The sequence below is a fragment of the Piliocolobus tephrosceles genome, chromosome 2 (genome assembly GCF_002776525.5).
Source record: "Piliocolobus tephrosceles isolate RC106 chromosome 2, ASM277652v3, whole genome shotgun sequence".
Classification (NCBI taxonomy): Eukaryota; Metazoa; Chordata; class Mammalia; order Primates; family Cercopithecidae; genus Piliocolobus; species Piliocolobus tephrosceles.
The window spans coordinates 83,209,033-83,235,234 of record NC_045435.1 but is presented as its reverse complement, the minus strand read 5'-3'; the positions used below and the strand labels follow the sequence as shown (position 1 = coordinate 83,235,234).

General features: G+C 54.5%; 1 protein-coding gene across 2 annotated transcripts in view; it reads right to left on the bottom strand.

The window, feature by feature from the left end:
* Positions 1-1,612: 1,612 nt before the first annotated feature.
* Positions 1,613-26,202, bottom strand: part of TKT (transketolase) — a 31,856-nt gene continuing 7,266 nt past the window's right edge. The window contains exons 2-15 of one of the 2 annotated variants that reach the window (XM_026446941.1): positions 19,471-19,588; positions 18,476-18,589; positions 17,593-17,690; positions 11,988-12,179; positions 10,220-10,338; positions 8,449-8,642; positions 7,255-7,419; positions 6,092-6,248; positions 5,827-5,957; positions 5,096-5,179; positions 4,876-4,969; positions 3,580-3,702; positions 2,641-2,821; positions 1,613-2,499 (exon numbers count right to left, since the gene is read on the bottom strand). In XM_026446941.1, coding sequence (XP_026302726.1) covers positions 2,646-2,821; positions 3,580-3,702; positions 4,876-4,969; positions 5,096-5,179; positions 5,827-5,957; positions 6,092-6,248; positions 7,255-7,419; positions 8,449-8,642; positions 10,220-10,338; positions 11,988-12,179; positions 17,593-17,690; positions 18,476-18,589; positions 19,471-19,588 — 1,765 coding nt within the window. In that variant the 3' untranslated portion in view covers positions 1,613-2,499; positions 2,641-2,645. Of the gene's footprint in view, positions 2,500-2,537; positions 2,822-3,579; positions 3,703-4,875; positions 4,970-5,095; positions 5,180-5,826; positions 5,958-6,091; positions 6,249-7,254; positions 7,420-8,448; positions 8,643-10,219; positions 10,339-11,987; positions 12,180-17,592; positions 17,691-18,475; positions 18,590-19,470; positions 19,589-26,202 lie in introns of those variants that run through there. The other variant, XM_026446940.1, reaches the window with a different exon arrangement.

The following is a 26,202-nucleotide window of genomic DNA, read 5'->3' as shown; positions in this document are numbered from 1 at the left end:
ACCCACTGAATAATATAAAATATATAAAAATAATATAAAAAATAAAAAAAAACCCTACTGAATAATACAACCCAGCTATGTGCTGGGCCACTACCCCTGAGAGCCAGGCCCTGACTGACCAGCCTGGGCTGCTATGGGCAGAAGTCTGTGCTTCCTAAGTGTCTGTAGTCACACAACACAGTGACAACGGCACCCTCCAGCCAGGTGCCCCTGCCTGTGAACAGTTAGGAATTCCAACTTCTTCTGAGCCCGTATCTGCCTAGCAGTGTTCTAAAGGCATTAATACTTCTCTTATTCATTCTCACAACAGCCTTGTGAGGCTGTCAAGATTCCCACTGAACAAATGAGGAAACTGAGGCCTGGGAGAGGACTGCCCCATGTACTGAGCAGAGGATGGTGGGGTGGCTTTGGTCTGGGAAGTTTGCCCCCAGCCCTGCCTGCCCCTGTCAGGCTCAGCTGCCACAGCCTTCGCCCGAGCGGGTAGGGACGTGAGGTATCACCAGCACGCCCTCCTTGCAGCTGCATCCCAGCTCGTGGCTGTGTGGATTGTAGCCTCAGCCTCCCCTTTACCAGTGGGGGTGGGAGGGGCTTTCCCTGGTGCCAGGAAAGTTTGTCCTAGGCTGCCGTGGTGCCATGCTGCCCTTCTGCTCAGCTGCCTCTGCCATCAGGCCCCGCGAGGCCTTGCTAGCTGGCAGGTCAGGCCACACCAGCCTCCAGTCAGGCCTCAGGCACCGTCTTGACTTCCTGTACTGCCTGAGCAGGGGCTGAGGGAGAAATGACAAGTTCATCAGGCTCCTATGAAGGCCCAGTGATGGCTTCCAGCACACTCCACACCAAGCACGCCCTACACTAAGCATGTTACACACTAAGTCTTCTCACCAAAAAGGAGGCAGAGTTTCAGCTCACCATGGCTTGGGATCCCTGAATGTCCCAGCTTCCTGTAGCCTTGATGTCCCAGGACTGGGTCTGGGTGACTGGATCAGGGGTCTTGCCTCTCCTCCCTCATCCTGCCCAGGCCCTGGCACCTGCTACCCAGGCTCTTGTCCTCTCCTTCACAAGCCGTGTGGGCCTGGGAGAGGCCGGGCAGGCTGGGGGTGAAGGCAGCGGCCGCTCCTGTCCCTCTGCTTTGGGTTAACCAGGGCCTCTCAGGTACTTGGGGCATGGCTAGCCAGTGTAGATGGGCTCACCAGGCTGTAGGCTGGGCCTATGCCTATGGCTCAGGTGTCCTTGTCCCAGTATTTGCCTCTAGATTCTCTGCAGGGGCCTGTGGGCTCTGGAGACGCATCGGACCTGCGCCCTAGGCTGTTCCCATCATCCTGTGCGACCAGGGCCCTTCTAGGGAGCCTATTGCATGATTCTCTTTTGAGGGCCCCAGGGGCAGTAGGGTACAGAAGGTGGAATCTCTAGACTCACAGAGACCCAGGTCCCAATCCCAGGTCTGCCCTCAACACACTGGTGAACAGGCATTAGCCCAGGGCACCTCCCTGGGACCCAACCACGTCACCCCATGCCTGCTCCCTCTGAAACTGGTGTTAAGGCAAACACAGGCACAGCCCCCAGCACTGCCAGACCTGGCTGGGTAGCTAAGTGGTGTGGGCAGTTGCCTCACCTCGGCTTTGACAGGTTTTTTCTCTCCTGACTGTCAGGAGGACAGGTGGACAGGTCCACAAATGTGTCTCATCCTTGCAACAGCTCTGAGGATTTCCTGGGGATCCCACCAGTGGCCGGGGCACCCAGCCCTCCTCCCCCAGCACTAGTTTGTTCTTGGCCAGTACAAGGTTTTGCAGAGCTGGCCTTAGAAGCAGGGCTGACCCCAGCTGAGCCCGAGCAGCAGGCGGAGAAACCAGCAGTGTGAGGGCAGTCACCTAGGAACAGCAGAGCAGGACGGGGCTGGAGCTGGGGACTGCAGAATTCTGTGTATGACATCAGAAGCTGCTGGGCCAGTTGTCATATGCAGTCCCAGGCCCCAGTGGCAAGACCCAGAAATCTGCATTTTAACAAGTTGAGGGGGACAGTTCCACACTTGGGACTGAGGACCTCTCATGCCATCCTGAGGGTCCCTTTTCCCCCAGGACCAAGGCTGCCCTGTCTCTGCTTCTCTGAGATGCCTAGTTAAGAGGGTCTGACAAGGACGAGGGACAATAAGCAAGTGAACCTTTCTACCCCAAGAGCCCTGACTGCAAGACTGTGGGGACTTGGGGGAGGTGGGGCAGCCCTGAGAGTGCCCGGTCAGCTTCCACACCGAGGCAGTTCCCCAGGCCCCTCAGGGCCAGGCGGACTGAGGTCACAATGAGGGATGTGGGTCTCAGCCTCTCAGCTAGAAGGCAGGTTGCAGTCAAATGTCAGCTGGTGATGAATGGGAGGCAGTGATAGTTCTGGAGGTTGACGGCAGTTGCAGGTGATTCCAAGGGGACTCGGGACACCCAGGTCCTGGCCCAGGGCCAAGGACACCAGCCTCCCTAGTGCACCCTCTACCCTTCTTCCCCAGAACCACACTGGCTGCAAACACATCAAAGAAGAAAACATTTCAGGGCCAATTCATTTTTCTCAAAACATATATTTACCCCTCCTCTCAGTACATCTTTGAGCACCTTTCCCAGAATCTCAGGAATGTATAGACCCCCGCCCCACACTTCGTACCCGCCCTAGGCCTTGGTGATGAGGCCCTTCACCGCTTGTGCAATGGCATCCTTGTCAATACCGAACATCTTCAGCAGCTCAGCTGGCTTCCCACTTCTTGGTACCCGGTTAACTGCCAGGTGGGTGACAGTGATGCCAGGCTCGCCCACCACTGCACTGGACACAGCCTCACCAATGCCACCTAGAAATGAAAGGAGGGGAGTCAGAAGACAAGGCCTCAGGGTGAGCAGTGGTGGGCCCAGCCCTCTTTGTCAGCCTTAGTCAAGGATGGAGGAGGCTACATACGCACTGCCTTTCTCCACCTGCAGCCACGAGCCCATCACATAACTCATTGTTTTTATTGTTTTAAAGAGTTGGGTTTCGCCATGTTGCCCAGGCTGGTCTCCAACTCCTGAGCTCAAGAAATCTGCCATCCTCAGCCTCCCAAACTGCTGGGATTACAGGCGTGAGCCACCACACTCGGCCCAAAACTATTTTTATAAGCCCAAACGTGGCCTCTAAATGTTTGTTTCAAACACCATCCTCTGGCCAGCAACTGTCCATAGTCTGATTATCTACATTTGACCCCAGAGTCAAAGCCCATCTCTCCCACTGGGGCCTCCTCCTTAGAGAGGCTGGTGTGTACTTAGGGAGCCTGCTGTGTGAAGGACTCACCACTACCCCGGGGACACCACCACCATTTAGCAGCGAGGCTGGAATCCTCACCAGCTTCCTGGGCAGCAGGACCTCCACAGAGCTCAACAGCAGCTGTGCGTTAGCTGGGTCTCCAGGCCAAGCCTGAGGCCTTTTAAGAGACCATGTCCCAGCTGTTCTGAGGGACAGCTCTGGGGGTTCTGGGCCACAGCTGCCCTCCTGGGGCTCAGACAGAAGAGGCATGTCCAATGCTCGGGCTCTCTGGCCCTGCCCCTTGCCCAGCTTGCCTGCCCCAGGCCTCCTTACCTTCGTAATAATGGTCCTCCACGGTGAGGATCCTGCCCTTGGTGGCACGAGCGCTGTCGAGAATGAGTTTTCTGTCCAGGGGCTTGATGGTGAAGGGGTCCAGCACGCGGATGTTGATCTTTTCTGTGAGGGAGAGCATACGGCATGGCTGAGGGGAGGGCTGGGCACCACCATCTGCCCTGGTGGGGGCCTGGTGGGACATCCTGAGGACTGCGTTTAGCTAAGAGCTCAGCCTGTGGGCCTGTCCCTGTCCCAGGGAGAACCACTTGCCACCTCGTTCCCATGGCTGAGCTTATGCCTGCCAACCCCTTGCACTGGGGCATCCGGTCCAGCTGCGTTGCCTGCAGTATCCAAGAACCTGGAGTGGAGTGTGCAGGCCCTGAGCGCCTTCCCTCATCCTCCCACAACCTTGAAGACAAAGGGAATGCGAGAGCAAACACTCCAGGTATCTGGCCTGACAGAAGGTGAGGGTTGACGTGGTGATGTGGGGGAGCTGCAGCCAGCAGAGTGATCAGAGGCCCAGGTGCGGCCCCAGCAGCAGAAGCACCTTCTCAGAAGGACAAACCCAAGCCTGCCAGGCCCTGCTTAAAGCTCACCCCACTGGATCTCCCCCTGCCTGGGGATGGGGTCCCCTGGCTCCTCCAGTCCCAACTTGCTCCTGCCTGGCCCTGCTCTGGCCTCCCTTTACTCCCCTCTCTACTAATCAATTCCTACCCACTCTGAGGCCACTTTCTGGAAGATGCCACACCTGCCCCCTCTTTCGTGCTAAAACATGACATCTTTTGTGTGATTCTATTGCAGGAGAGGCCAATGCCTGTCTCCCCTACAAACCACTAGCCAACACTGTGAGCTCGCAGTAATAATAATAGAATACCAAGTCACATGCATGTAACCCTCAGGACAGCCCTGCGGGGAAAGGGCTAGTATCTCCATTTTCAGATGGGAAAACAGGCATGGTGATAGGTAGGGAATAACTTCCTTAATTAGTGCCTGGCTGAGTGATTCCAGCCCTGCGGGCAGGCTCCAGGCCACTGATCTGACCACCGTGCTGGGGGATCTCAACTTTAGAGTCGTAGGGTAGGGATTGTGAGCACTGCAGTCCCAGGACTTAGCATCATGCCAGACAGAACAAGTGCTCAAAGGATGGCTTTAATTACCATCGTCATTTAATTAAATGAAATTCTTTCTCTTTAGCTGTGAGCTCTTCAAGAAAGAAAACAAAAGAAAGAAAGAAAGAACCCCAAGACCTAGCATGCAGTGGCCATTCAGTGGATGACTTTGGAGGCCCCTTCTCACCTTTCTTCAGCAGCTCAGCGGCAGCCAAGGCCTCGTGCAGGGTCACCCCAGCCCCGATCACGGTCACCTGGTCATCTTTGCTCTTCAGGACCACCTGAGGGTGACACAGAGGGCAGGTGAGGCTCAGGGCCTCGGGGCAGGGTGGGCCCTGACTGCTGGGAGTCACAGCAGGGAGGGTCCAGGCAGCCCTGTGGGCTCCTGGGGCATGCGAGGCACTGACCTTGGCTTGTCCGACCTGGAAGTCCTCATTGTTGTTATAGATGATAGCGTTTTCTGGGCGGCTGGTCCGGATGAAGCAGATACCCTGAGACGGAAACAGATAAACTGAGGATACAGGATGTGGCACACCCAACCTCAGAGACGAGGTCTTTCTAGAGAGGCCATCCCTTCCCATGGGAGTGTCAGTCACTGCATCCTGGCTACTCCAGCAGGGAAAAGGGCCTTGCTTGCCCTCTGCCGCCCGCACCCCACTTGAGCACTCTGAGAACTGCCCGCCACCTTGCAGCCCCAGGCCAAAGGCAACTTTCCACCAGGCAAACTAGCTGCAGGTGGGCTACTCCTGCAGCGTGCACCAGGCAGAGGGGCAGGAACCACGTACACTGTGTCTATGGAGTGCAGCTCCGGGCCTGGACCACAGGGCTCAGCTCATCCTTGCCTGTCTTGGAGAACCCAACTCAGGAGGGTGGGCAGGTGTCAACCGCCGGACCGGCCAGGGCTGCCAGGATTCTCAGCGGAGACAGACTGGCAATCAGTTGACAGTGTCTGCCACGTGGCAGTAAGTGGGGCATGTATTTCATTTTTTCTTGTCTAACTTCCACAAGTTACACAAACACCAGGGGCAAGGTCAGGAAACATCCCCTGGGGCAGCGAGTGACCAGCTCTGGCCTCCTCTTCTGTTTCCCTCAGGAAGCAATAGCTGCCAGCAGGAGAAAGAACAGCCATGCGACCTACCTTTGTATTGGCGGCTAGTTCCACTGCCTTCTCTGTAGCAACGCCATCACTTGGGTAAAAGACAGTTGACATGGGGACTGATCGAAACATGGCCAGATCTTCCAGGGCCATCTGGGAGGGCCCGTCTTCCCCTGGGGTGTGCGGAAAGGATATGCGGAAATAAGACCCCCCGTCCATGGGCTGGAATCCTCGCCCACCCTCCTCCCATACCTCCTGGTGCAAAAGTCGAGGGAGCTCCAGGTGTAAGTGCCCTGGCTAAACTCACCGATGGAAACGCCACAGTGGGAGCCACAGAGGTTGATGTTGCTCTCGGAGATGGCGGCCATGCGAATCTGGTCAAAGGCCCGTGTGAAGAAGGCTGCGAAAGTGCTGCAGAAGGGCACCGTCCTGTTGCGGGTGGCACAGCCCACCGCGATGCTCACCTAGGGGCAGGGGGGGCAGGGTCAGCCCAAAGGGGCAGGCAGAGGGTGGTCAGGGAGCCTAGGACCCCTTTCGTGGAGAAGGCCACAGTTTGTGTATAGATTGTCCATCCTTTCTGAGCTTCTGAATGTGTCCCCTACCACCTTCTGCAGAGACCCCTCCCCAGGGTCCAAAGGCAGCAGCCTCATGCCTGCTGAGGCTCCCGTCCCCAAATCACTCATCCAGAAGCAGCACTGAGTACAGTCATCAGTTCCAAACCAGCTGCCCCTCAAGGCTCCAAAATCTGCCAGCCAACACGAGGCCTCTTTCCCCAGTACCTGAGGCCTCCCCAGCCCCACACCCTGCAGAGCAGTCTCTGGAAACCAGAGATAATTTCAGGTCCAGTTGGAAGAACTCTGGAGATGTGAGTGCCCTCCAGAGAAAGGAAGCTCCCTGTCCCTAAGGGCCTGCAAGCCAGGCTGGGCTCCTGGACCACCATGAGGAGATATTTTGAAAAAGTGGACAAAACATTGTTCCTTACTTCACAACCTCAGTTCCTGACAAGGGGCTGCTTCCCCAGATAGGAACATGTCAGGGGCCCAGAGTTCCCTTATCTCTGCATCCCTCAGGGTGGCAGGGCCCAGAGCTGTGTGCATTACATGCGCTCAACAGACTCTGGCTGCTATACCCATCACGGCCCCACCCACTGGCCGGGCCTGCTCTCCACCTGGAAGGGACCCCATTCACCACCAGGTCTGGCCTGCACGCAGCTCCTCCTGAGAGCACCTGCAGTCCCATTTGGTTCCCCCATGTGCACACTTGTCCAGGACATTTGCACCTCGGCAGAACCTCCCAAACTGTGGCTACTCAAGGTCAGGGGTTAATGCTGGGTCCTGGCTTTTCTTATAGTCTCCCTGGGCTGGCCCACAGCAGGCACCTGGCCCTGCCAAAATGGTTGCCCCGCACCCCTCAGACCACAGCCTTCAGCCTTGGGTGGACCTGTCCCTGCCAGCCGACCCCGGCACCCACCATGTTCTGCTCAGCAATGTAGCACTCGATGAAGCGGTCCGGGTGCTCCTTTTTGAAGATCTCAGAGAAGGTGGAATTTTTGGTGTCTCCATCCAGGGCGATGATGCAGTCACTGGCATGGCCCAGCTTGGCCAGTGCCTGCCCGTAGGCCTTGCGGGTGGCTATCTGTGAGGAAGAGAGTGGGAAGCCTCTGGACCCCTCTGAGGGTGTGTGCACGCCTGCGGCCTGGAGCCCTGCTTTTAGAGAAGGATTAAAACGGGGCCAAAGGCCGGGTGCGGTGGCTCAAGCCTGTAGTCCCAGCACATTGAGAGGCCGAGACGAGCAGACCACAAGGTTAGGAGATCGAGACCATCCTGGCTAACATGCTGAAAGCCCGTCTCCACTAAAAAAAACCAAAAAACTAGCCGGGTGAGGTGGCGGGCGCCTGTAGTCCCAGCTACCCGGGAGGCTAAGGCAGGAGAATGGCATAAACCCGGGAGGCGGAGCTTGCAGTGAGCCGAGATCGCGCCACTGCACTCCAGCCCGGGCAACAGAGTGAGACTCCGTCTCAAAAAAAAAAAAAAAAAAAAACGGGGCCAAAAACAGAAGCCCAAGAGCGCAAGGTCCTGTGGAGACTTTGAACTGCTAAAAGGTTGCCAACGACTATGGTCAATGTCTGGGAGCCCCTGGAGCGCCCCCTGCCCCTAGCCTGGCTGTGAAAGGTATAAGCTACAGAAGACACCCACCAGCCCCAACCTCCGGCCTGCTGCACCAGGTCTATGAACCTATTCCACTTTGCACGGGAACACAGAAGGCTTGGGAGTTAAGGCCAGGCACAGGCTGCGTGGATGGGTTCCCTTGGGACAGAAACCTGGAGCAGGACAGCTCTGCCTAGCCTTGCTCAGGCCAAGGGTCCCTCGTGGACCAGCGATGCAAGGACTTGGGAGTGAGTCCTTGGCTTTGATCCCAGTTCTGTCAGTAGCTTGCTAAGTTTGCTAAGTGGACAACTCCCTTGCCCAGTCTGAGCCTCTGCAGGTCAACTCCAGAGCTGTCAGTCCTGCTGAGAGAAGTGACAGGAACAACACCTGAGGAATCACTCCTTGTCCTAAATGAATCGCTCTCCTCCCTTTCCCAGCCCTCCAGAAGGCACATCTGGGCCACAGCCTTGGGGAACCTGAGAACTACAGGTCCAGAGAAACAGGCCCCACTTTGTACCTTGTCCCCAACTTTGTAGCTGGGCAAGCTGGGCATGCGGATATTGGCAATGTCCACTGAGGGGGCGTCCTCCTGCGGGGGGGTTGCCAAGATCTTCTTTTTGCTCTGGATCTGGCTGTAGATCTCCTGGATGATCTGCTCAGCCATGTTTTTGGGGAGGGGCTTCCCATGCCAAGACTCCTTATCTTCTACCCCTGCAAGCCCAACATGGGAGGACAGAGGAATGTGTAAGACAGAAGCTCCCAGAGGGCCAGGAGGCTGCCCTAGGAGCCTGGCCCTCCACCTGCAGAGGGCAAGGGAGGAATGGCATCATCCCAGACAGGAGGAGCGCAGCCAGGCACGGAGGGTCGCAGTGAATAGGATAGACTCCTGTGCGCCCACCACTCACTGTCTACTGCCTGGTCCTCCTGGAACTCGCAGCTGAGCGGGAAAGGAGGGGCCAGACGTGGGCAGGTGTGTGTTTCTGGGCCTGCTGCCCCATCCCTTCACCAACGTGTCCCTTCTCTTCCTCCCCGCAACCCTACCCACAGGGTCACACAGAGGTGGTGTCTGCTGCAGAAATACTCAGTTTGTCGACTGGGTTGGAAGGACCCTGGCCATCAGAAGGGGAACCCAAGGCCAGAACAAGGCTTCCAGGGTCACCCAATGCATCTGTGAGCAGCAGAGGGGTCTCTAAGTACCTAGGCTTGCCCACCCATGGCGCCTTGTTGTGTGGGGCCAGCAAGGCTGAATATCCCTCTCCCTGGAGGTCACCTCAGTAGTCACTAGAGTCTGGCCAGAGCGAAGAACAGACTGACCTCTCAGGTAGCACCCAGCAGCCCCCCAGAAGCTGCAAGTGGTCCAGATCCTGCCCAGTATTATTAACACCTGAGGGCAGTGCCAGGCAGCAGCACCAAAGCCATGACAATATCCCAGAGCCCTGTCCTCGACATCCACCTCCTCCCAGACACCACCCAGCACCGCCAACCCCCCACTCAGAACGTCCTCATATACCTGAGTCTACACGGGCAGAACAAGCCACAACCCCTGAGAGCAGGCAAGTGGACAGCCAGGGGCATCTGTGAGGGAAGCCTACCCAGGCCCTGGAATCAGCCCCCCTTGTGCCATAGACTTCCTCTGTCCTGGGGCAAGTCCCTGACCACTTGTAGCCTCATTTTCCCATCTTTAAAATGGGTGAGGGCCATCCCAGGCCTAGGAATCTGAAGCCCACACCTGGGTGCCAAGGAGTGACTTACGCCTGTCTCATTCTCTGGCCTGAGGCAGAAGCCAGGTTCCAAACCCCTCAAGGTTCTCAGCCCACACAGGCCTTGCTCAGCGCCTGCCATTGCTTGAGGAGCACCCCACTCACCACCTGGAGGGAACAGGTCTCTCCAGGCCCTGCCCGGCTCTGTGCTGGCTCTTCAGCTGGAGCATGTGGTTGGAGCTGGCAGAGTGTACAGAGCTGCGGCTCTGAAAGGCACCAGCCAGGGTGGGGCACGGGGGCTTCCTCAATCCATGACCTTCCTCTCACCCACATACCCTCCAAGTCCCTCCTCTCCTCCTGCCTGTACATGCCCCCACTGGCAGAGGCCAGACAGATCCGAGTTCAAATCCTGGCTTAGCCACGGGGGCGGTCACTGAGTCATAGCGTCTCCCGCTCCCCTTCCCTGGAGCCTGGTGCAATCAGTGTGCAGCAAGGGCTAGTGTTTCCCTGGATGTGAGGGTCAGAGCTATGTAGCCACAGGGTCCGGGCCAGGGGTGAAGGTGGGAAAGGCGGCTCATGCATACTGACCCGTGATCCCTCGGCCCTTGAAGGTCTTGGCAATGATGGCTGTTGGCTGGTGCTTGGCCTGGCCAAAGGCCTTGCATAGCTCCTCCACGCTGTGTCCATCCACGATGATGGCGTGCCAGCTGGGGATGGGGGGGCAGAGAGTGAGGGGCAATTCCCAGGGGCCACAGCACTGAGAACCCTCCCAGGGAAAGGTCTGCCTTGGCATCTAGGGGTCTGCCCAGGCTCCACCCCACAACTGCGGCCTCAGCTGGAGTAGTAGAAAGCTTGCAACATTCCGGTTTCCAGTTTGGGTTTTTTAACCCTTTTCTTTTTCACATTATTTTTACTCCTTTTGTTTGCCTCTGAACAGGTTTTCCTCTTCTTCCTAAGTAATCCAGAGCTCAGTTCCTTTATTGTCTCTTCCATTCCTGATCTGCTCATTTCCTACTGAAAGCTGTTCTGGGGTCAGCACACTGGATTTGGAATCTGTCTGCTATTAGATTCTTGATGAATTTTTTGGCCCAATTTTTATTTGGGGGAACACATTTGATCACACATGCTGGATGTGGTGCTGGAAACTTTTGAAATGAACCATGTTGTTAAATATACAGGAAGGAGCCGGGGCAGAGCAGGCTTTCTCTTGAAAAGCTATCCTTCTGGGGACTCTTTTTGGCATAATAAGAATAATAAAAATAGCACCGCTCAAACTGAGTGCCATGCCAAGCACTGCCCATTGAAGCCTCACCACGCCATGTCTGGGTGCTGAGTTGGCCCCATTTTACAATCGGCCGAGACACTGAAGGTGGAGTAACTTGACCCACGCCACAAAGCAAGTTAGCAGTAGAGCCAGGACTTCAGCAATCTGGCTTGAATCACAAGTTTATGGACACAGGTCCTAGGGGTGCTGCTGGGGTTGTACTCTGAGTCCCCAGATCGATGTGGCCTGAGGACCCTGTGGCTCAGGTTTCTCGTCTGTCCAACAGAGATTATTTCTCCCTTCCTCCTCTCCCTTCCTGAGTCAGTCATCAGGGAACACAGGCCTGCACCTGCTGTGCTACTGCAAGGTAACCCCAAGCATCCTGTTACTTAGTGTAGTCACAGGCACGGGCTCATCTGCAAAACGCAGCCCTGGAGGCTTGACCTGAGTCCCAAAGCCTTGCACAGCACCTGCCCTGTTCCCTCCCCTCCACAGCCTCCTCAGCCAATGATGGGCCCCTGTGCAGAGCAGCTTGTGTTTGGGGACACAGGTGGAGGCTTTGAGGCAGGGTCCCTCTGGCTGACACCCATGCAGACTGACCTCCCTGCTTTGTACCCTTTGACCCTGAAAGTGTAACCAATCAAGGCCGAAGGGAGGCATCTGGAAACCCTCTCTCCCATTTCCCCAGGAGCCTGTTCCTCCTCCCCAGGCTGGCTGGGGCTGGGCACGGGATGTGGCCACCAAACTGAGGTCCAAACCTCTCCACAGCTATATGTCCTTTAGCTTTACCAAGTGAGCCCCCATCCCTCAAGAACCCTCCTTCCTCAAGAACAAAGTGCGTCAATGTGAGATGGTGTGTGGGAGCTCTGAGAACCACCATGCCATGACCACGGAAACAAGGAAACTCACTTAAAACTGGGCCTGGCCCACAATATATGGTGGTAGCCTGAGTCACTAAGTCCAAATGCCTAGAGTTTGAAATTGTGAGTCAAATGCTAAAGAAAGGGACCTTTAGATGGGGCTTAAGGTCCCAGCTTCAGCTCCTGCACCTGCAAAGCTGTGATCACACTCGGGCCACAGCCTCGTACGTACCCGAAGGCCTCGCACCGCTTCTGGTAGATGTCCATCTGGTGCTGCAGCGGGGCTGGGTCACTCTGGCCCAGGCGATTGATGTCTAGAATGGCCACGAGGTTGTCCAGCTTATAGATGCTGGCAAAGGCCATGGCCTCCCATACGGAGCCCTCTGACAGCTCCCCGTCTCCCAGCAAGCAATAGACTCGGTAGCTGTGGACAGAGAGTGAGTCAAGCCAGTCCCTTTCACCTGGACCCAGCTGGCTCCCACCCCCACCCATTCAAGGAGCCTGCACTCTGGGTAAAGGAGCAGCCATGCGTGGATATGCAGAACAGACGGCATTTACACTCAAGGGGCAACAGTGTCACCAGGTCCTTGCAGCCCACCACAAGCCACACCCCAAGAGGGAAGCCGTCAGGAGCTCAGGAAGAAGTACTGATTATTAAGAAACAGAGGTCTAGGACAACAGGGATCTGGCCAATAAAATCAAGAAAAATGGGGGTTGTTGGAATGAGAGGAAAGTGAGGAAGAGTGGGTGAATAGGCTTGAGCCACCTGCTGCAGGGGACGGACCCCGCTGTGAACCAGAGGTTGGAGGAGGCCTTGGGACTGGCTGGGTGGGCCAGTGGGAAAGGGGAACCTTGGGAACCAAGCTCTGCTTCTGCCTGGAGGAGGGAGCTGGGCCGGGGAGGCCTGAGGCACTCTAGGCAACACCCTGGAGCAAGAGGGCTCAGGCGGAGGATGGAGCATGGAGGGCCCTTGAGGACCAGGTGCTTCATGGGACAGGCTCTCCCCAAGCTTCCAAGACTGGCTCTTGACCCCAAGATTGAAGCTGGGCCTGGCCCTGTCTCTACCACCGGGGCCCTCTCCTCCCTTCAACACAGGCAACCATGATCTTTTCAAGACAGTGAGACATGTTAAAAAGAACATTGAACTTGGGATAAATTACCCAGCAAACAACTTTCCCGGGCCCCAGGGGAGGGTGGGCGAGGGGGTGAGGCTAGAGGAAGGGAGACCAGTTCAGGGACTCTGAGCCCAGCCTGGGAGATGTGAGGGGATGGGGGTAGCAGAGGGACGGCAGCAACAGACACAGAACTTGTCTGAAGGTCGTGCTGTCAGGAAGTTGCTGATCTAGGATTCAAACACAGGTCTGACTATAGCCTAGACTGTCCACTCCTTGCAGTGTAGGCATGCACGTAGGGTGAGGAGTGGTGGGACTTGGGGACCTCCCCTTACCCTGCCCAGTGTCCAGCTGTGTAGCCCCAGGAAATGAGGCTGGTGCCTGGTTGGGCTCAGAGGGGACACGGCTGCCCTCCTGCTACTACAGGAAAAGGCCCTCGACCCGGCTGCATGCTCAGCAGTCCAAGCCTCCGGGCCTCCCTGCTGCAGGGTGAAGGCAGGGGCAGCCGGAAGAGGCTGGGACAGCCAGCCACGGAGCTGTCAGCATGACTCAGCACTTCCACATGCCAGCAGGCCGGGAGCACTCCCTGCAGCCTCCCCTGCCTCGTGCTGCTCTTCTATGGCCTCCACCACAGGAGGTGGTGCCCCTGTGGGGTACCATGGCCAGAAGGACAAAGCCTCAGGCCCACACTTCAGAGGCCCTATCCTGTCCCAGCCTCGCCGCCTCTTTCCCCTGTAGGTTTTGAGGGGGCCCAGAGACCCTGGAAGGGCTCTGGTCTGGTACAGCAGCTCCAGAAAGGGGCCACACAATGAGGCTGAGCCAGAGAGGCCTGTAGGGAACTTGACTTCCCAGAAAGGGATTCCAGGGAAGCCAACTGGCTCCCACCCCAAGCCCACACCCACCTCCAGGGAAGCCAAACCCAGGCTAGCACTGGAGGCCCAGCACAGCTTTGGACTTTGAGACTAGGGACAAGGCTAAGCCCTACAGGGCCATCAGGTTCAGGTCAGGGGGCGTGCTGAGGTCCCAAGGAGATGCCAAGGAAGAGGTTGTGAACAGGGAAGGGGCCTGCAGGAGTCTGGGCTAACCCTGGGACTTGCTATTGCCTGAGCTGTTAAGAGTTAGGGGTGGGGGGACTCCAAACATCCATTCATGAACTAATTTGAAGAGAGGGGACCCTAAACAGAAGGTCGACATTTGTTGCAGAACGATTTGGAAACTACCTTACATGTCCAACAACAGAGGACTGGCTAGATGGATTATAGCATCTCCATAAAACAGAACATTACGTGGTCGTTAAAACCAGCTCTCAGGATGGGCGCAGTGGCTCATGCCTGTAATCCCAGCACTCTAGAAGGCTGAATTGGGCGGATGTCCTGAGGTCAGGAGTTTGAGACCAGCTTGGCCAACATGGTGAAACCCCGTCTCTACTAAATACATAAAAATTAGCTGAGTATGGTGGTTACAGCCTGTAATCCCAGCTACTCAGGAAGCTGAGGCAGGAGAATCACTTGAACCCAGGAGGTGGAGGTTGCAGTGAGCTAAGATGGCACCACTGCACTCCAGCCTGGGCGACAGAGCAAGACTCCATATCAAAAGAAAACAAAACAAAAACCAGCTCTCCACTATTAATGTCATGAGAAAATGCTCATGATAGAAGGCTTGGTTTAAAGTGCAATACTAGGTTTTATATTACACACACACACTGGGATTACAGATATGTACGCTTTTTTCATGATAACATGGAAAAAATACATCACTAGATTTAAATTGGGGGTGGGAAGCAGTGTGTTAAGAATAAGGAAAACTCTGGTCGGGCGCAATGGCTCACACCTGTCATCCCAGTACTTTGGGAGGCCGAGGCGAGCGGATCACGAGGTCAGGAGATTGAGACCATCCTGGCTAACATGGTGAAAGCCCATCTCTACTAAAAATACAAAAAATTGCTGGGCGTGGTGGCACGCACCTGTAGTCCCAGCTACTCGGGAGGCTGAGGCAGGAGGTGAATCACTTGAACCCAGGACGCAGAGGTTGCAGTGGGCCGAGATCGCACCACTGCACTCCAGCCTGGATGACAGAGCGAGACTCCATCTCAGAAAAAATAAAAATAAAAAAATAAGGAAAACGGTCATTTCTTAATACCATTCTGTACTTTTTAAACAGGAGGGCAGGGCGGAGGCCAATTTGCTCTATCAAGACACAATCTGGGTGCCTGGCCTAACATGATAATCCCTGGATGCCCTGGGCCCTTCCCCCAGGTACAGTCAGGGGCCTAGGCTCTAGCCAACCCTGGCCCCGAGCCACTCTGGCTTCTGGGAACCCAGCTAAACTCCTTCTCCCTACACTGACTTGTTCCATTATGTTAGGGTCAGGAAATGCCCCTTCACAGGGAATTATTTCCAGCAACTGTAGGGAATAATTAACTCACATCTCTGGTTCTCTGCCAAATAAAATGCTCTTAAACATGCATCCCATTCTTTGTGTGTCTCTCTCTCTTTACTTCACGGTGAATCATTTCTGGGTGTAGCCAAGCCTGCCCCAAGGCTCAGCCAGGGACTAAAAGAAAACTGTGGTCAGGCGACACTGGCCTGAGAGGGTCTGGAAGGGACTGTGAGGCCTCCTTGGAGAGCCAGTCCTGGGGAAAGGCCTGCACACAGAAGGTGCTCCCTGCAGCCTCCTGTCCTTCAAGGACCCACAGTCATTCCAAACCCTACTTGCCTGCCAGCTCCACAATAGCCCGGCATGGCGCCTCTGCTGCAGGGGTGGAAGACAGGGCAGTAGAGATGCCACCAGCTGCAGAGCTGGGCCCTTCTCCCACCTGGTGGGCTGGCCCCACTGGCCTTCCTCCTCCAGGAGGCTTCCCGCCCACAGGACTCCCCCAGCTCCTGTGGTGCCCTTAACTGCTCCGAGAGCAGCCTAGGAATGCTGAATACTGACTCTGGGTACCTCCACCACTGACTGGATGGCCTAGGCCAGCATCTTGCCTCAGCTTCCTCACCTGTAAGATGGGTCACAGTTCTCACACCACTACCCAACACATAGGGGGTTTTTAAAGGTGGAACCCAATATAGCACATGGGCACTAAGCAAAGGGCCTAGGCCCCAAAGGGCAAAGGAACCCTTCTGATGAGTGATGACATGGTTAGGCTCTGGGTCCCCACCCAAATCTTGTAGCTCCCGTAATTCCCCCGGGTTGTGGGAGGGCCCAGTGGGAGATAACTGAATCATGGGGACAGGTCTTTCCCATGCTGTTCTTGTGATGGTGAATAAGTCTCACGAGATCTGATGGTTTTAAGAACGGGAGTTTCCCTGTACAAGCTCTCTCTTTGCCTGCTGCCATCCACTTAAGATGTGATTTGCTCCTCCTTGCCTTCTACCATGATTGTTAGGCCTCCCTAGCCATGTGAAACTTAACTCCATAAAACCTCCTTTTCTTCCCTGACTCGGGTATGTCTTTATCAGCAGCATGAAAACAGACTAATACAATGATTATTCTTTTAAAAAAAAATTTTTTTTTTTTTTTAAAGAGGCAGAGTCTCGCTCTGTAGCCTAGGCTGGGATGCAGTGGCTCAATCATGGATAGCTATAATCTTGAAGCCCTAGGATCACTTGTGACCTCAGCCTCCCATGTAGCCGGGACTACAGGTGTGCATCACCATGCCTGGCAACAGAACTTGCCTGGGCAACTTGAACTCCTGGCCTCAAGCAATCCTTCCCTCAGCCGGACTTTATTATTATTATTATTTTTTTTGAGATGGAGTCTCGCTCTGTCCCCCAGGCTGGAGTGCAGTGGCCGGATCTCAGCTCACTGCAAGCTCCGCCTCCCGGGTTCACGCCATTCTCCTGCCTCAGCCTCCCAAGTAGCTGGGACTACAGTCGCCCGCCACCTCGCCCGGCTAGTTTTTTTTGTATTTTTTAGTAGAGACGGGGTTTCACCGGGTTAGCCAGGATGGTCTTGATCTCCTGACCTCGTGATCCACCCGTCTCGGCCTCCCAAAGTGCTGGGATGACAGGCTTGAGCCACCGCGCCCGGCCTGGGACTTTATTCTTAACAGTTTACAACCTCACCCCCCCCCCCAGGCCATATCTGACCGTCAGACTAACCTATGGCTAGAACTTTTCTTGGGGGCCACGGTGGGCTGCTCCTACCAATCACCCGGTGGGCACTGGAGCAGCACCTTTCTGGTCAGGCTCACCACCCACCCTCTGGAGGCTCAATCTCTCAAATGTTTGTTTCTTCCCTGCTGACAGGAGGTGGCTTACAGGTATCCCAGAAACCCCCAGAACATACAACCCTCCCCTTTACCAAGATAAAGGCAAGTGGCTCAGGCCTGGGCTCCTGGTGCCTAGTCAGACAGGGGCCTGGGGGTAGGTCTGAGACTTCTGGAGTCTGGGCACAGGGCTGGGGGCAAAACAGCAAGTCCTCAGCCTAAGCACTCTGGCTGAAGAGCACATGATTGGGAGCATGCACTCCGTGCAAACCCAGCCCTGCCAGTCACTGCTGACCCAGGGCAGGTCCCTTAACTCCTGAGTGTTTCCTCATTTGTAAAGGGGGCCGGTCACGGCACCCACCATAGCAGATGTTTAAAGAGCAAAAGAGGCCACCCGTATGTATTACTCTGCCCTAGCCAGGAAAGAGGAAGAGTCTGGGGGCGGCGGTGAAGGGTGGGTCACCCAAGGACCACTCCCCAAAACCACCCAGGGTGGGAGTGGGGAGTAGGCGTGTTACCTGGCCTTGTCGAAGTATTTGCCGGTGTAGGCCATCCCACAAGCGGCCCCGAGGCCCTGGCCCAGGGAGCCAGTGGCCACGTCGGTGAAAGCTTGTTTCTGTCATAACAGAAGGCCACAGTTAATCTGAGAGGAGAAGGGATCCTGGTCTCACCCGCCCCGGGAGCCATACTCCCACCCAGCCCAGCGAGCCCCTCCCCTGCAGGTCACGCCCAAAGGCAGCCTCTACCCAGCATGTGACTTCTTCTCCTAATGAACTAATTTTAGTTGTAGGTTCAAATCCCAGCCCTGCCCTCTAGTCAGCTATGTGGCCTTAGGCCTCAGGCTGGGGGCTGAACCTCTGTGAGCCTCAGTTCCCATATCACCCACTTCACAAAGGGCTGGGAGAGGGAATCATGAAAAAATTGACATAGAACATATGGCCCTTGTGGGGACTCAGACCACATGACAGTTTTTGTGGTAATCCATGAAGTCTTAACATTTGCAGGGATGCTAGATGTCACCCCAAGGAACAAACCAGGTTCCCTCCCCAGAGCATCACCAGCACCCTAGAGCCACCCCCTTAGAAGAGAGTCCCTTTTCTTCCCAAGCTGTAGCTACCTAGCCAAGGAGGCCCAGCACAGAAGGGAAGCGTGGGGAGAGGCCCTCCCTGAAGTCATCCCAGAATACCCTGGCTGAGGCCTCAGAAGGCCTTCCCCTTTGGCACCAGCTTGGGGTGAATACGTGCCCCCAAAACACCTGCTTCGTTCCTTCCTCGTCTCAGTGCCCTCCTCCGCCTTTCAATACCTTTGGCTTCTCAGTGGGCACCCTCTGCCCCGGTCCTGCATGTCTGGGAAACAGGAAGCAGAGGCAGAGGCATGAGAGGCTCTGGCAGGAGCACTTACAGGGACTGGGTGCCCGTCCAAGTCGGAGCTGATCTTCCTCAGGTTCAGCAGCTCCGCCTCGGGCAGGAAGCCAGCTTCAGCCCAGACCGCATACAGGATGGGAGCTGCATGGCCCTGCCGGGAGATGGACAGTGGGGTGAGGTCAGGTGGGGAGCGGTTCTACCTGGGGCTGTGCCTACTGCACACTGACCCCTGGGGCCTGGCTGAGTCGGCCAACTGCAGCATCCATTTCAGGGGAGGAAGCAAGTGAAGGCCACTTCTCTCCTTTCAGCCCTCTTCAGCCTCTTGGTTTTCAGCCCAAAGTTCCCACTGCCAAGGCTGGGCAGGCACTAAGACAGGTGCAGGGGGCACAGCTGTGAGGCTGGAGAAAGCCAAAACCCCAGCAGGCAGCCGGCTGCCCTAATCCCTGGTTTCTGGCATGGGAAAAACTTGGACAGACTTCTAAGCTCTAAAGCCTGCCCTGAGAGACCAGATGCCACAGAGGCAGGCCTGAGCACAGGTGGATTTCAGGGGTCTGTGGCTGTGATTCCACCCAGAAGGGGCAGGTCAGGGGGGTCCCCATCCAAAACCCTGCTACAGCATACCACTACCCCTGAGGGGGGCAAGCCGTGGCCTCGGGAGCGCTGGCACAACACAGAAAGAGCAGGCAGGGAGTCACAACCCAGACCAAGATGCCAGTCCTGCCTGTCAACACCCAGACCGGGCAGAACACACAATAGACATTCCCGTAGTTCCCTACTCCATTTCTTTGGGTTAAAGCGTTGTTCGTGTACCTGGGCTCCATGGCAGAGCAACCCATCAATTCAGTCCTGTATTCCTTAGCCAGCTGGGTCAGCAGAGCAGGACACTGAGTTAGGGGCCAGGACGAGCAGGGAGAAGGCACCTGGGAGAGGTGAGCCCAGCCAGACCTCCTCAGAGACCACTCACCATTCCAGAGCCCATGTGACCCTAGTCCCAGGCAAGGTGTGGCTGGCGGTGGGCAGCTGGGCTCTTACCTTGGAGAGCACAAAACGGTCATTGTGTGGGTTCCGGGGGTCCTGGGACTTGTAGCGCATGGTGTGAAAAAAGAGGACAGCCATGATCTCTGCGGCGCTGCAGCATGACGTGGGGTGGCTGTGGCCCAGGAGAGAAGACAGACACATGCATCATGGCCGTGCACTCCTGAGCTATCGTGCTCAGCTGTATAGGGACCTGGGGGGTGCATGTCCCGAGGAGTCACACAGGCCTGGCTTATCAGACAGCCATGTGTTCTTGTTCCCTGGGAGGGTGACACAGGGTCTCAAGAAAGCCACTGCTGGTAGCTTGGGGCCTGGGCCAGCTGGTGGGGGTGCTGGGGACTGTTGTACCTTCCCAGGGGCACCAGATCCTCAGAATCATGGCAACCGAAAATATCTGGGGTTGGACTTGAGTAAGAAGGAAGGAGGGGCCCAGGAGAGATCCAGCACAGAAGAAGCAGCCCAAGAATAGCATCGCGGCGGTGGGCAGCTGCTGTTGGGTAGGGCCTAGCTCCCACCTAGTGGTCCCTAGGAGTCTAATGATTCAGCAGCTGAGGGGCGCCGGCACTCCTACAATTGACCCCACATCCCGACGGGGCTGCCCGGACCCTGCCCACTTGTGAAGGGCACCCTGCCCTCTCAGCACCCAGGGGTCTCTGAGCCCATGGAGCAGGGAGGAAGGGACTGAGGCTCATGGAGTTACCACAGACCTCCCAGCAGCCTCCACACGCCAGGTGTGGTAGCCTGAAAAATTGGGCCTTGGGCTTTATTACATCAGCTGGGCTACTTGAAAGCTTTAGAAATGGGCAGTTTGAGGGTTGTGTAGCAACTAGGAAACAGGCTTTTGTGCAGAATTTTCAGAGCAAGACACACAATCTCATCTACACGGCTACAATCATGTATTAATAAAAACCCCTTCTGCCTATGGACAGGGGCTGAGGTGGGGCTGAAAAGCAAGAACCTGCCTTCCAGCCTGGGAGTGTTGGGTCCACGAGTCCCCTTGGCTTTTTAGACTCTCATTTTAATCACTGAACAGCTGCTGAGCAATAGAAAGTGCAAAAATCACATCTCAGAGATGGGACTCATTCAGGTCTCTTAGGACCCATGTGAATAATCCACAATCCAGCCCCCTGCCTGGGAAAGGGGCTAGAGGCTGCACTTCCTGCTGGGAAGCACTGCAGGTCCTGGTCAGCCCTGAAGCCCTCTGGTCCTAGGGCTTTGTTAACAGTTCAGCCTCCGGGCACAGGCCTCCCGAGAGAGCCTCTCCACATGCAGCTCAGCACAGCCCTCTCGCTGCTCCCAGAGGCCCTTCACACGAAGACACACCCCATGCCAAGCCCAAGGGCACATGCACCATCTGTAGCTCACACCACCAGCCTCCCGCCCCTCCAGTCAGCGCTCCCACCAGGTTAGGGGTGAGTGACGCTCAGTGCAGACAAGTTAGTAGTAGAGAAATCCAGAAAACTGTCCATGCTGGTTTAGTACCAACATTCTCGCACACAATCATCTTATACTTAACTATTTCTATGAACTCCCGGTCATGGGAAAAGACACTACACCTGAAAGAGGGAGGTGAGGACATGGTAAATGAGAAACCCTTTTCTGCCTGGCAGGGACCCTAATCCCACGCTCCCAGTGCCAGCTTCAACCAGAGGCCACCCCAGTCAGGCTGACCTCTCATCCTTCCCACCTCCAAGGGCAGCCCCGGCCCTGAGGGACCCTGTTTCTAAAGCCATGGTCCCATCAGGAAGGAGCCTTGGTGGGAGAAGGATGTGGATGGACACTGGGCTAAACTGTTCCAGGGAGGAAGAAGGATGGTAAGCGCAGGGCTCCACCTGCCCCGTCCATCTCGACACCCCAGGGTGACAGTCCCTCTGGCCACCAGGAAGGGGTTCCAGGGAGAAATGGTGTGGCACAGGCTCTTTCTGCACATGGCAGAGGCACAAGCACGCCCAGATAGAGCAGATGTGATGAGAGGAAGGTCAGCCGCGAGGTGACCAAGGGTGAGAAGTAGAACCTGCAGCTGATCTTAAGCCTTTCTTGCTAGGCCTGCAGCCTTTCACTCCCTCCAAAGGCTGCATCCAGCCTTCTGTGGCCACTCTCTTCACTTCTACCAAGTAAACACACACAAAAGAATGCTCAGGAGCCAGGCTTCCCCACACTCCTCCCCAGGGCTTTTGGGGCTCTCCCTCGGCAGAGCGTCCTGGTTTGGGGAGGTGAGCTGTGCCACTTGGGCTTCGTGACTTGAGCAAGTGCTTCGTCAACCTGGGGCTCAGCTTCTTCACTTGGGAGAGTGTCTGGGAGATACAGTGAGATAAGGCACGCACAGTACCCAGGTCTCTAGCAGCCACCACCACCCATTGGGGTGCTAACGCTTCTCAGCACCTGCAGCTCTTATCTACAGGTAGGGATGGTGACACTCCTACACCTGCTGGCCACATGCAGGCAAGAGGGGAGAAATAAACCAAAGATTGAGACCGGGCTCTGCACACTGTAAAGCACAGAGCACACAGGACACAGTTACTTTCAAGCTCAACTTACTAGAGGGCCTTTGGGGCCAAAGGCATACATTTAAGCCTGTGGCCTCCTCAGGGCCAGAGTTTTTCCTGCCATTCCAGACTGCCTGCACAACTGCAGGCAGATGCCCCATCCCATGGTGCTGTGTATGACAACTCTGGGTGAACACTGGCGACAGACGGGGTGAGGAGCATGATGCAGGGGATACAGGGTACTTACTGTATACCCCGCCTCTGTGATAAACAGGGCTAACTAACAAGCACACTTGACAGTTTATTCAAAACAAAACTAACAAACCCTGCCTTGATCAAAATAGTCCACTTACAACCCCAATTAGTTCAACCTGTGAAGGTGGTGTGGCAAGCTTAGAGCCAGGCCCAAAGAAAGTCTCTTAAAGCCCCCTCTCGGCTGGGCACAGTGGCTCACGCCTTTAATCCCAGCACTTTGGGAGGTCAAGGCGGGAAGATCACCTGAGGTCAGGAGTTCAAGACCAGCCTCGCCAACATGGTAAAACCCCATTTCTACTAAAAATACCAAAAAATTAGCCAGGCGTGGTGGTGGATGCCTGTAATCCCAGCTACTCGGGAGGCTGAGGCAGGAAAATCACTTGAACCCGGGAGGCAGAGGTTGCAGTGAGCTGGGACTGCACCATTGCACTCCAGCCTGGGCAACAAGAGTAAAACTTGGTCTCAAAAAAAAAACAAAAGCCCCCTCTCCACTCCCCTCTAGGACAACACATATTCTTCCAGATGTCCCCTGGCCAGGAGAATCTCTCTCATCACTTTAGTGCTCACTCTACCTGCTCACAGGTTTCTATGCAAGAAAAGGCCAGAGAGGCTCTCTCACCCTTCAGCTGGGCTCCTTCAAGAGATAATGGATGTCAGGTTGGGCGCGGTGGCTCACACCTGTAATTCCAGCACTTTGGGAGGCCAAGGCAGGCAGATCATCTGAGGTCAGTGGCTCAAGACCAGTCCTGCCAACATGGTGAAACCCTGTCTCTACTAAAAATATAAAAATTAGCTCGGTGTGGTGGCACATGCCTGTAATCCCAGCTACTCAGGAGGCTGAGGCTTGAAGGAGAATAGCTTGAACCTGGGATGTGTGGGTTGCAATAAGCCAAGATCACGCCACTGCACTCCAGCCTGGGCAACAGAGTGAAACTCTGTCTAAAAAATAATAATAATAATGACAATAATTTACCAAAACTGACTCAAGAAGAAATAAAGAACCTAAGCAATCTTTTAAGAATTAAAAATAAATCAGATCAGTAGCCGAAGGCCGAAGATGTACACTCCTTAACTCCTAGCAACTTCACCAGTAGGAACGTACCGTGAAATCTACACACACGAGGAAACACATACAGGCCGGGGACAGTGGTTCACGCCTATAATCCCAGCGCTCTGGGAGGCTGAGGTGGGCAGATCAACTAAGGTCAGCAGTTCGAGACCAGCCTGGCCAACATGATGAAACCCCGTACCTGCTAATAATACAAAAATTAGCCGGGTGTGGTGGCAGGCACCTGTAATCCCAGCTACTTGGGAAGCTGAGGCAGGAGAATCACTTGAATCCAGGAGGCAGAGGTTGCAGTGAACCAACATCGTGTCATTGCACTCCAGACTTGGTGACAGAGTGAGACTTTATCTCAGAAAAAGAAAAAACAAAAAAACAAAGGAAACACAAACAGGGCTGCCCCGCATTGTTTGCAATTGCAAGACCTGGAAATTATACATGTGTCTATCAATAGACAGGGTTAACTGGAGTATATTAATATAATGGGATACTATACAGCAGTAAGAATGAGTGAGTTATACTTCACAAATCCAGTATCAATATTCTCTCCAAATATAGTGTGAAAAAAGCACAGTGCAGAAGGATCTGCTTAACAAAGAAGACCATATTGATTTATGTACAAGTCTTTTTGTATATATTACAAGGAAAACAGGCCAGGCGCAGTGGCTCAAGCCTGTAACCCCAGCACTTTGGGAGCCGAGGCGGGCGGATCACCTAAGGTCGGGAGTTCGAGACCAGCCTGACCAACATGGAGAAACCCCCATCTCTACCAAAAAGAAAAATTAGCCAGGCATGGTGGCGCATGCCTGTAATCCCAACTACTTGGGAGGCTGAGACAGGAGAATCATTTGAACCCAGGAGGCGGAGATTGCAGTGAGCTGAGATGGCGCCATTGCACTCCAGCCTGGACAACAAGAGCAAAACTCCATCTCCAAAAAAAAAAAAAAAAAAAAAAGGAAACAATAGAATGATAAAAAAATTCAGGGTACAGTTCTTTCTCAGGGGAAGGGAAGATGAGGAGGGAGGGATCCACTATAGTTCCAAAAATCACTGTAATGTACTAGTTCTTAATCCTGGGAGTAGCTTTCATTATTTATGACAGGAGTACATCATTTATCTTATTTTTTATGCATATACTTCTTTTTTTAAAAAAAAAAAATTCAGGTGGCTCATGCCTATAATCCCAGCACTTTGGGAGACCGAGGCAGGTGGATCACCTGAGGTCAGGAGCAAGACCAGCTTGGCCAACATGGTGAAACCCTGTCTCTACTAAAAATACAATAATTAGCTGGACATGGTGGTGGGTGCCTATAATCCCAGCTACTCGGGAGAATGAGGCAGGTGAATCGCTTGAACCTGGGAGGCAAAGGTTGCAGTGAGCAGAGATCTCACCATTGCACTCCAGCCTGGGAGACAAGAGTGAAACTCAGTCTCAAAAAAAAAAAAAATTTAGAAGAGGCCAGGGGCTGTGGCTCACCTGAGGCACCTGAGGTCAGGAGTTCAAGACTGGCCTGGCTAACATGGCAAAACCCTGTCTCTACAAAAATACAAAAATTAGCTGGGTGTGGTGGTGGGGGCCACTAGTCCCAGCTACTTTACTCGGGAGGCTAAGGCAGGAGAGTTGCTTGAACCTGGGAGGCAGAGGCTGCAGAGAGCCGAGATCACACCACCGTACTCCAGCCTGGGCAACAGACTCCACCTCAAAACACACACACACACACACACAAAAACTCAGGAAAGAATCCCAGGATGTCAGGCTGGAACTGAACATCAGAAGCAGTTCTTGTTCTTCCTGTGTCCTGAACTACCTGAGCTGGCTTCTGCCCGGAAGGAACCTCTAGCTCCAGACCTCAGATTGTTTCTTCAGATCTCTGCCCCATGTCACCTCCTCCAAGAAGCCTTCCCTGACCACACTATCTAAAATAGCTCTTCTTCCCCTCACTCATGCTTGCCACCTGACATTAGGTGATTATTGCCTGTCTACCCTACTGCAATACAAGCTCCCTGAGGACAGAGCTTTGGGCCTTTCACTGTTGTATCCGTAGGCTTGAAGAGTACCAGGGACAAACTGAGTGCACAAATGAATACATGATATATCCTAGTCACCCTGGGGCTGTAACCTCTCTGAGCCTCAGTTTCCTCACTATCAAACTGAGGTAAAAGAAGAATCTGACTGAATGATGTAGTGTGTGTGTACAGAACATGGCACCGTGACCATGCATAGAAATTAGCAATTGCTCGGTAAATATTAGAACTAAGGTCCACAGAAAGTAAGTGACTTGCCTAAAGTCACACAGCCTGCCAGCAGCAGAGCTAGGATAAGAGCAAAATGCTAAGAAAAAACTGGTGAATGGATAAACAAAATGTAGTATGTCCACACAACAGAATATTCAGCCATAAAAACAAATGAAGGGCTGGGCGTGGTGGCTCATGCCTGTAATTCCAGCACTATGAGAGGCAGAGGCAGGAAGATGACTTGAGCCCAGAATTTGAGACCAGGCTCAGCAACATACCCTGTCTCTACAAGTAATTTTAAAAATTAGCTATGTATGGTAGTGAGTGCCTCCCAGCTACTCAGGAGGCTGAGGTTGGAAGACTGCTTAATCCCGGGAGGTCGAGGCTGCAGTGTGCCATGACTGAGCCATTGCACTCCAGCTTGGGGACACAGTGGAGATTCTGCCCCCCACCACCCAAAAAAGGAACTAAGTACTGATTCATGTTACAACATGGATGACCCTCTAAAAATTATGCTAAGAGGCCAGACCCAAAAGAACTCATTCTGTATAATTGCATTTACATGAAATGTCTAGAAGAGCTAAATTTAGAGACAGAATTAGATTAGTGGTTGCCCAGGACTGGGGGTGGAAATGGGGAGTGACAGCAAATGTCCAGAAGAGATCTTTTAAGAGATGTGGTAAATTTTTG